The sequence below is a fragment of the Cornus florida genome, unplaced genomic scaffold, assembly GCF_030987335.1.
Source record: "Cornus florida cultivar Cherokee Brave unplaced genomic scaffold, ASM3098733v1 CherokeeBrave_3.0.0_Hap2_Chr08, whole genome shotgun sequence".
Taxonomy (NCBI): Eukaryota; Viridiplantae; Streptophyta; class Magnoliopsida; order Cornales; family Cornaceae; genus Cornus; species Cornus florida.
In genome coordinates this window covers 82,004,136-82,014,206 of record NW_026775578.1, presented here as the reverse complement: position 1 = coordinate 82,014,206, position 10,071 = coordinate 82,004,136, and the positions used below count along the sequence as shown (strand labels likewise).

The window sequence follows — 10,071 nt, the reverse complement described above, 5'->3', positions numbered from 1 at the left end:
GGAGCCTGGACCGGTGTAGGGAATTTACCCGATTACGCGCAACCGGCGGATTTATTTTAAATCCAAAAAGGCAAGTTATTATTTACTTTTCCCCTTTGAGTCCATAAATTATTCATTACATTTATTCGGCGATTTTTTTGAGGTTAGAAACCATGCTAGGACAATGAGAAATTAATTATTTGATTTATTAAAATAATGAGATATTAATTATTTAAGGGTTAAATAATTTATTATTAGCCTAGGTAATTATTTGAAACTTAGGAAATTGTTATTTAAGGCTTTAGAATTTTTTCTAGAATTTTTGGGCAATTTTCAGAATTTTTCTGTATTTTCCGGCGACCCTCCGGCGAGTTTTCCGGTCGCCGGCAATGGGGGAGATGACCGGAGTGATCCGGTGTGATGCGGCGCACCATAGGAGGGTGTGCGCGCGCATCCTGTGCCTTAGATGAAGCTGATTGATCCGGTGCATCGCGGTCCATGTTACCGCGGTACACCCGGATCTATGATCATAGGATTGAGTGATGAGAGGGTGAGATGATTCAGTGTAGCGCGCCCATAGTAGGATGATGCAGCCAACGAATTAGGACGAGCCACGTCATCAGGATGCATTAGTGCGCGCGTGGGAGCGCGTGCGCGCGCGTGGCTGATGCCAGACGCGCGTGGAGGCGCGTGGGAGAGTGGGGAAGGTTGGGCTGCGTGTGGGGAGGCTCTGGGAGGCGCGTGAGGGCGCGTGTGGGGTCTCTACAGCTGCTGGAAATTACCAGAATACCCCTAGGGCCTGTTTTGTAAATTCCAGAACCTTAAACTTGGATTTTTAGGTACTGTGTTGGTATTTACGGGTTTAACGGGTCACGAAATTATTATTTTAATACCCGTTACTTATTCTTATGGCCGATTAATCTTTTCTAAGCATTTATTGGCTCGTTCACAGTACGGATACTAATGTGATTTATTTAACGACATTGTTAAATATAAATAGTGTTATTATCTTATTAAATGGTATCAAACATTACTGTTAAATTAAATAATGCCATGGTTTTAGTCAGATAAATTATCCATGATATCTTATGGGATGTTTATACTGTTAAATGATATATAAACCATGATTATTATGCTGTGTGCATTTCAGGAAATAAATGGACTGTTTAATTATGTCGCATTTATATTATATGGATGTGTTGCCATATAGAACCATATGAGCTGGCTAATAAGTTTAGACTCATTTATACCTTATGCATTTGTTGCTATAGACAGATGTGTGGCTGTCGGGGTATGTGGTTTAATATTATTGGCATGTGTTGCCTAATTGACATGCTCAGTATATTTAGTTATATTATTGGCATGTGTTGCCTAATTTATATGCTCAGTATATTCATCAGTACTTTGAGATGTGTTATCACTGTGTAGTTCGTTATAGTCTGTGTTGTCAGTACCGTGCACCATGTATAATAGCTGATTTCCCGGGTAGGGAAAGGCGACACTTAACCACCTAGTGTGAGTCTAAGTGATCACCGTCTATTCTGGTTGAGGTCATGTTATACATTGGATAGTTCCCTTAGGATGTATACAGATATAGTACTCATCCGATTCATAATGATTAATTTATTTGATTCTCTGATTTGGGTCATAGTAGAGAGGACTTGCTCGTGGGGTTGACCCACCATTGTTGTTATTTCAGGATACGGTCAGTACCCGTTCCAAGGTTGAGGTTAGCAGTGAGGGACCACCATCCGAACTCATCTACTCTTACGATCCAGTTCAGGGTAGAAGTTTTATGTATTACTTCAGTTTCAGTTTTTATTTACTTTTGACGTTGAACTCTCAGGGTTATATTTAGGGATCCTTGACATAGGATTTCCAAGTTGTAATGGAGTACTGTATTAAATAAAGGATGGATGGATGTTGTATTATTTAGTGTTCATTTCCTGTCTAAATTCTTTTATTATCATCATTTTGTATTCCATGCTTGTATATTGCCAATTGTTTTTGATATCCCTCGTTTTTCATGTATAAGCCTGATCAACTTATGCGTGGAAAATGTGGGGGTGTTACAGTTTACCCTTCAAGAACACACACTGTTCTGAGTAACTCAACCATGTGAACTAGAGTATTATTAATGTTTCTCTGAGTGTTAAAAACTAATTTAACTCTTAATATAACAGTTTACATGAATTAAGCATCTAGTTATGTGAATTAATTTACGAGTCACATACAAAAGATAACAAACAAACAGTGCAACCCACGCTACGTTCAATTTAAACAAAATAACAGAGACATGCAAACCAATTTACTTTTAATCTTTATAGATTCCTGGAGTTGTATTAGTGATGCAAAGAACACGAGCCTAAGGAAAAGAGTTAGGATTAGAACTTGCTTACACCGACGTCGTTCTAAATTCCCCGGTGAACTCTCTGTTTCTTCCCTCTCTGTTGCTTCCCAGACTTCTCCAAAATTACTTCTGCCTTTACTATATCGTGAATACAATCTTAAACCCTAGGTAGAGCATTACTGGTATATTTATAGGTCACCAATCCTAGGTTCCATTAAACCCTAACTGATTTACCCGGCCCATAGAATATAAACCTAGGTTTTAATCATCGCCGGCTACTTATGTAAATTGTAAACCTAATGTAACTATATGAGTGCAACAATAAAACAGAACCACGTTAAAATAATTAAAACATTTAAGTTCAATTGAAACAATGAGTCACGTAATGAAAATTTAATGCACAAATAAACAGTTAACTAAACCTTAAAAACCAATTAAACATTTAAAAGAATTCAAATACAAAAATACAATTAACTAAAAAAATTAAATAAATTAAAACGCCATAATTAAGACAAGTCACAATTTAAATTATTAAAAATACAATTAAATAATTAACCAAAATACCAGAACTATCCTTTTTAAAATTATGGGTATTACAGTATCCCCCCGGGGTCCGAAGGTCTCAGCCGTCGTGTGCCGGCATTTATGTGCAACAGGGATGTGATTTAGGACTGATTCTTAATAGGGCTAAATTCAGAGATTTTGAAGGAGTCACCACCTAACATCGAGTTCTGGTGTGTCAGGTCACCAATGGTTGGGAAGAATTTGGTTTGAATTTGGGGGCCTAGATGACTCGTGATCTGCTCTACCAAAGATTAGATTCGGGGGTTTCTTTATGCTTAGGGAAGGTATTAGTACCCCAAGACACTCGTACCATGTACAATTACCTATACTCTGTGCTAAATTCCATTTTCATTCTTATGATTGTGTAATAATAATAAATAAATAAAAAGAGGTACATGCATGCATTTTTAGTCATTTGGTGGTGGATGGTGGTTGAGATTTGGAGGGTGAATGTCAATCCCAGTGGGGGAATGACATTGGGGTGATGAGGATCATAACTGAACTTAGAGAATTTACATCTTTACCATTGAAGTTGATCTTTGAACTATTATGCCCCTCTTTGTAGAACTCAAGATGGTTTTGCACTTGCAATGGTTCTTGGACTAAATTGTAGTAGAACTCTGGACATTTTTGCCTTTGCATTGGTTCTTGGACTATTTTGTCTTTTGAGGTAAAATTTTGGACCATGTTGTCCTTGTATGAAGTTCTTGGACTTATTTTGCCCTTTAAAAAAGAACTTTGACTGCCTTTGTAGTAGTTCTTTGACTAATTTGCCATTCGTTCGAAATCTTGGACCTTATCACCCTTTTGATGTAGCTTCTTCCAAGCAATCTTAATCTTCACACTTAAATCATTTACCTAATCTATTTCTGTCTCATTCACTAATCATATAATCATTAATTTACAAGAGTGAGTTTTGCTTCTTCCAAGCAATCTTAATTTTCATACTTAAATCATTTACCTAATCTATTTTTATCTTACTCACTAATCATATAATCATTAATTTACAAGAGTGAGTTCCGTACAACGAAATTAGCCAATTACAATATCAGAATTACTAAATTCCTAACAACAAACCAGTTAGACCAGTCCACCATCCAGGATGGGCCTATCCTCAAGCCTTGTTACTTGCCCATTGGGTCTGCACACTTGTCGCAAACTTGTTGGGCCCTTGCTTATACATTGGCTCGATCAGTTATGGGAAAGAATTTTCCCTCCACAAGAATGTAAAAGGCCCCAAAAGTCCACCTATTAAAAATCACTCGGTATAAAATAGCATTTGCTGTTGGTTGATTTTTATTTGTTTTGTGGTGGGTATACTAACAAAATGACTGACCCTAAATCCAATCAGGCGTGTGGCTCTCCCCTCCTTTCATCCTCTCTGCCACTGGAAGCTTATCTGGCGATGAACTCCTATCCACAGATATCAACCAACACTGTGACTGCATGCCCTGACACACACAAACCCACACTTTCTCACACACACTATCTCAAACATGTCGTCGGCTGTGGTTGCAGCAGGTGCCTCCTCTTCTTACTCTGCTGCTTTCACGAGGAAGAACCATTCTATCAACCCTTTTACTCCTCAGTGCCAGGTATTTTATCTCTACTTACCAAATCCCTACTTGATTTGGTTTCATTTTAGAACCCATTTCCAAACAATTGTCATCGTTGCTCTCTCTCTCTCTCTCTCTGGGCAGAAAAGCACATTCCAAGGCCTCTCTCTTCATGATTGGAAAAGGGGTGTCTCAAATTCTTTCACAGCTGATAAGAATATCAGTTTGAACATTATAAGAAGAGGTCTTGAGATCACAGCAAGAACTGCTAAGGCGTCCAAGAACATCGAGGTTGAAGTGGACAAGCCATTGGGCCTGACTTTGGGACAAAAGTCAGGTGGTGGAGTAGTCATCACTGTAAGTCTTTCTTATATACACACACAAACAAATACATTTATAGGTCTTCATTTTAGATTGAACACCATTGATTTGAGTGAGAAAATGGAATATAGGTTTTTTTGGTTGTCTCTGAATTAAGGATTTTCTTGGACCTGGGTGTTGTGGAATTAGGCTGTAGAAGGTGGTGGGAATGCTGCCAAATCAGGGCTCAAGGCTGGGGACCAGGTACTCTATACTAGCAGTTTCTTTGGGGATGAGCTTTGGCCTGCTGATAAGCTTGGATTTACAAAAACTGCAATCCAAGCAAAGCCAGACTCTGTCTACTTCGTTGTCAGCAGGTTCTCTTTGCTTCTCTTTATTTCTTACCCTTTGATTTGATTTAATTTTTTTTATATTAATTGCACAATATTTGTAGCTCAAATTAACCGCAATTGAGGCACAAATTGAGGCTTTGTTATGTTTATGTTGGTAGTTGAGAACTACCATCTGTTCTGGATAGCCATTTTGAGTCCCAAACCTCCCATGTGCTTTATCTTTCTTTCAATTAACTTGGGGCAAAGGGATGAATCCAATTCTTCTCTCTTTTTGGTAGCTAGATGGATTCAATTTTAAGACCTGCAGGAGACCCTTTCTTTAGAAAGTTATCAAGAGGTGTTTCTGTGAGTAATTAATTGCATCCTTCAGGTGAATTGTGACTAGCTTAGTTTATCTTGAAGATTTGAAATAATTGTAATCCGACATCAACAAAATAGTAAATCAATTATGATACCTAAACTTATGTAAGTTGTATTCCATTTTTGGGACAAGATGGGTTCCTGGGATCATCCATAATTGATAGGAATTGGGTTAATAATTTTTGAGACTGTTAAAATTTACATAGGAATGACCTATATGAGACTATTTTTCTGTATCTATTCCTTCTCTTGTTGCTGCATCTCTTATTATGAGCTCGAAGTTCCACTTTGATAATGAAATTGAACTCTACTGATATTTTTAATGTGTTCCAAATAAACAAAAATCTAATCCTACCATCAATGGCAGGGTCGACAAGAAATCAATGGGTCAACTCGTATCATAAATTTGATACCTTTTATCACTCGATGAGGGATTGGCAATTGCAGTTCAGATTCTGCCACAATGATATAATCACCTATGGCTATAATTTTATCACATCATACATGCACAAACCATGTACAAGACCACACTAGCCAGTGGTACAATTGAACAAATTTCTCCTCAGATGATTATGCCGTTTCACTAATCTGATATAGGGGCTTAGCAATCACGCATGTGGATGGTCTATTAGGCATCATTTTATTGAATACCAAATATGGGTTCGTGAAGCCAGATTAAGATAATATACTCAAAAAAAAAAATGAAAGCTATATTCAGATATAAAAAAATATATATGATTGATGAATAGATTTTCCTCCAACGTTGTCAATAATATACCATCTGGTTACATTGTTGTCGTAGTGCCATAGTCGTTTGTAGTTTTTATGAATACCAGTCATCTTTTCAATTTTTTTCTACTTTTTAAAGTTTCAACACAATCCTGAATTTAATAACTAAGCATCTCCAAATGTCTTGATTCCTTTGTTGAAGAAGACTCTAGCCTAACATTAGATCTTTTGATACAGAGGTGTTGAGGTAGACGTTAAAAGACTACCAAAGCGTCCAGCACCTCCTCGCTTTGGGAGAAAGTTGACTGAAGCTCAAAAGGCAAGCCCTATAGTGTCATCACAAGCTTTTCCTTTCAATTTTCTTGCCTTTCCTTATATGTGTTTGAAATGAGTCTTATTTTAATTTCTCTATCCAAATTTGAATGGTTTTCATTTTTTTTATTTTTTTTAGGCCAGAGCGACACACATATGCATTGATTGTGGATTCATATACACCTTACCGAAATCTTTTGATGAACAGGCAAGTTAACTTCTCAATTGCATTTCTTCTTGATGATATTCATGTTGTATTATTATTTGAACTTTCTCAATATATATCACAAGCACATTCAATCTATCAAAAACCTCACCTCCCCACGCTCTCTCTCACCAAATAGCCTAGCTTTGCTCTCAAAAATGGATAGTCAAAAGCCAGTGAATCATTTTCTCTGTCTTCTTCTCTGTTTTTCATTATTCCCTTTCAAACGAAGTGTAGGAAAAAAAAATAAAGAAAGAAAGAAGAAGAAGAAGAAGGATGTCATTACATCTGGTATTCTAGAGCAAGTGACCAACATCCAAGCCAAGAGAGGGCTGTCTTAAGTGCAACAGGTTGGGAAATCATGAGAATGCTTCTCATTTTGTTATCTTCTTCCCACCCTAGGAGTAGTAGTAGCACAAAAAGGAGGGATTACATTGATGACAACATCGTTTATACTCACACTAACTGGAGGTTTGGAACCTAATACACACACTCACAAGCACAAATGAAAGACAGAAGTTTGAAGTCGCAGGCTGTGGAGGAACTTAAAACCACTGCTTGTGATCCGATATGTGTGTTGCTAGTTGATCAATGCAAGCTCCATATGTAGCAATTTCTTCCTTTACGTCATAATTTGGAAAGGATTTTGATCTTTTTGTGTGTTCGTTGCTTTGCAGCCGGATGACTATACGTGTCCTCAGTGCAGAGCCCCAAAGAAGAGGTTTGCACGGTATGATGTTAACAGTGGAAAGGCGATTGGTGGGGGGCTGCCTCCGATTGGGGTCATCATCGGGCTTGTGGCTGGTGTCGGTGCAGTTGGAGCATTGCTAGTTTATGGTCTTCAATGAAACAATTTCTCTCTTTGCCTTAAAATTTTAGTCTCACTTCTGATTTTCCCCAAGAAGTTAATCATATCTCATGTTTCTGCTTATATTGCAATTTCATGAGCTTTGCTAATAGCAATGGATTTATAAGAAAGGCCACTCTGAGAGCCTGTGTCTTGAGAATTCCTAGAGTTAAGGCTTGTGAGCAATTTGAGCTTTTAAAATCCAAAGAACTGAAAAACTTATATGGTTTTAAGTTTGGATTTTGGAAAAACTAAATATGTACAGCATTTAATATTGAAATTATGATTGGCCATTCTAGTAGCAATTGTTCTACTGGTAATTCTTGTATTATTAGTTGCCTTCTTTACATTCCTAACAATCAACAAATTTATTTTTCTTGTTTAAAATCTCATTTCCCAAATTTGATAATTATTTCCCGTTGAGAAAATTAAAAATAAATTAAAGTGAAAACTTGCCTTCTACAATTGTCAACTGGATCAAGGTCCACATGCCATTTGAAAGAACCATGTCATATTTTGATAGCAATATCCCTAATTATCCAAACAAAAGAGTAGGGCTGGCAATGAACATAGTCGGAGTTTTGACATGTTGGAGATCAGCTTAGGGAATGTTTGAGCTCAGCTCATATTCGGAAAAGCTTGGGTGGGCCAAGCTTGGAGCTTTGCAATAATCTGTCAAACTTGACCTCGGCTCAGCTCAAACTCGTATGCTCACCCACACAAGAATCCCAATCTCCAATGTAGAAAATATAAACAGGCTTACATCTATGATGATGAAAGATTTATAAATTTAATCTTAGATGTTTTGCAAATTTAATTGTATGGCAAATTTTGTAATCAAAAGTTGGTTATATCGAGTTGTAATTTTTGTTAATTTGATTCTTTGTTTGAAAGTGTTTGAAAGCATAGTGTTAATTAATCAATTTGAAGACATGCTTAAATGATCTTGGTTTTGGGTCAGATAAATGAATGTATGGTGAGGACACTTTGTATACACTCGCGCGCCGGCTCAACCAGCCGGTCCAAAGTTAGAGAGCTTATACACATTTATAAGTACTCGGTGTATTTATAAAGAAAATCTTTTCAATAGGAAAAAACATACTCTAACCCAATTTACATTAATTAATAAATTGAATAATTGAAATGCATCTAACCATCTGCGTTAATCTTATATATTTGGTGTTTTTAATTATATATTTAATAATTTACAATTAAAAACAAACTATAAGCCCATTATGCAAGTTCCGACAAATCTAAACCATTAATTACAAGTTATACTACCAAATTCTACTACAATAATTACATCTTATATAAAAAACTTCGTGTTGTTCTTTGCCCTATTCACACCCAATACCCTAGACATGGCAGTGGCGACCAAATCTTGTATCTGAAAAGCATATATGTGGAAGGAGTGAGCTTTAAGTCCAGTGAATGCAACACTACTACATCAGAATAATATAAACAAATATTATATGATAAATTCAATTAAACTTCATTAGTATATAATTTCTAGCTTTATAGGCATTAAGTTATAGTGCTCTTCTTCTAGGCCAGAGTATGGACCTTATATGATATAATACTTTCCTTCTAGGTCAAAGTATGGACCTTCTATATATATATATATATATATATATATATATATATTACTCCCCTTCCAGGCCAGAGTATGTACATTATGTAATATAGTCAAGTTATATAAGCACCTTCATTTCACATAAATATCTTCAATACTTCAATTAACCCATTCAAGTGTAAAACTTACAGTGAGTACACTTACCCTGACTACTTTTCAAATTAATTATGTGTCCTTCCGTATTGTCTAACTTCCGTCTACTTATCTTTGCCTGAACAACATTATAATCATGTCATATTCATTTCTAAAGAGAAATAAATACTAAACATCACCCTACTAATAAACCTCAATCTCCATACACCATTACAACGTGAAGATTACACACAAATATTTATATCAAAATTCAACCCAACAATTCTAATTATCTAACACTTACATTAATACTTGAACTGAGTAAAATAAATAAGTATAAGTGCTAATTATACATAACCAATTAACCAGGTTATCTCTACAGAGTTTACAAAATGAATATCCAATATAAAATAATAAAAAGAAAAGTATAAACTTCACTCTACTACTTTTGTTATAACAGCCCATCAATAATTCTTCTTTTCTTTTCCTCCTTTCTCTCTCTTTTCTTCTCACATATATATATTTTTTTTCTCCCTCTCAACCCCTTCTCTTCTCTCCGGCCTATACTTCTCAACTTAATATACAATTGTAATAAAATTTTAGATCACAAGCCTTTGCATCAGTTTCCCACTTAATGTTGGGGAAACAGAAGTTTTTCATGAATCAAATTTTTATATGCATATGTTTATATTATTTTATGATCATGATGTATGTAAATTTGTGATTGGATGATGTTGATATATGTTTGGGCCATGAATGAAGTTTATACGTTAATTGAATGTACTTTTATCTTTGTGAATGAATGTAATCA

General features: G+C 35.9%; 1 protein-coding gene across 1 annotated transcript; it reads left to right on the top strand.

Moving 5' to 3' along the window:
- Positions 1-4,250: 4,250 nt before the first annotated feature.
- LOC132268205 (uncharacterized) lies at positions 4,251-7,856 on the top strand. The gene is made up of 6 exons (XM_059769000.1): positions 4,251-4,488; positions 4,594-4,806; positions 4,960-5,126; positions 6,429-6,510; positions 6,643-6,711; positions 7,386-7,856. The coding sequence occupies exons 1-6, from the start codon at positions 4,390-4,392 to the stop codon at positions 7,554-7,556; spliced, it is 801 nt and encodes a 266-aa protein (XP_059624983.1). The 5' UTR covers positions 4,251-4,389; the 3' UTR covers positions 7,557-7,856.
- The last annotated feature ends 2,215 nt before the right edge of the window (positions 7,857-10,071 follow it).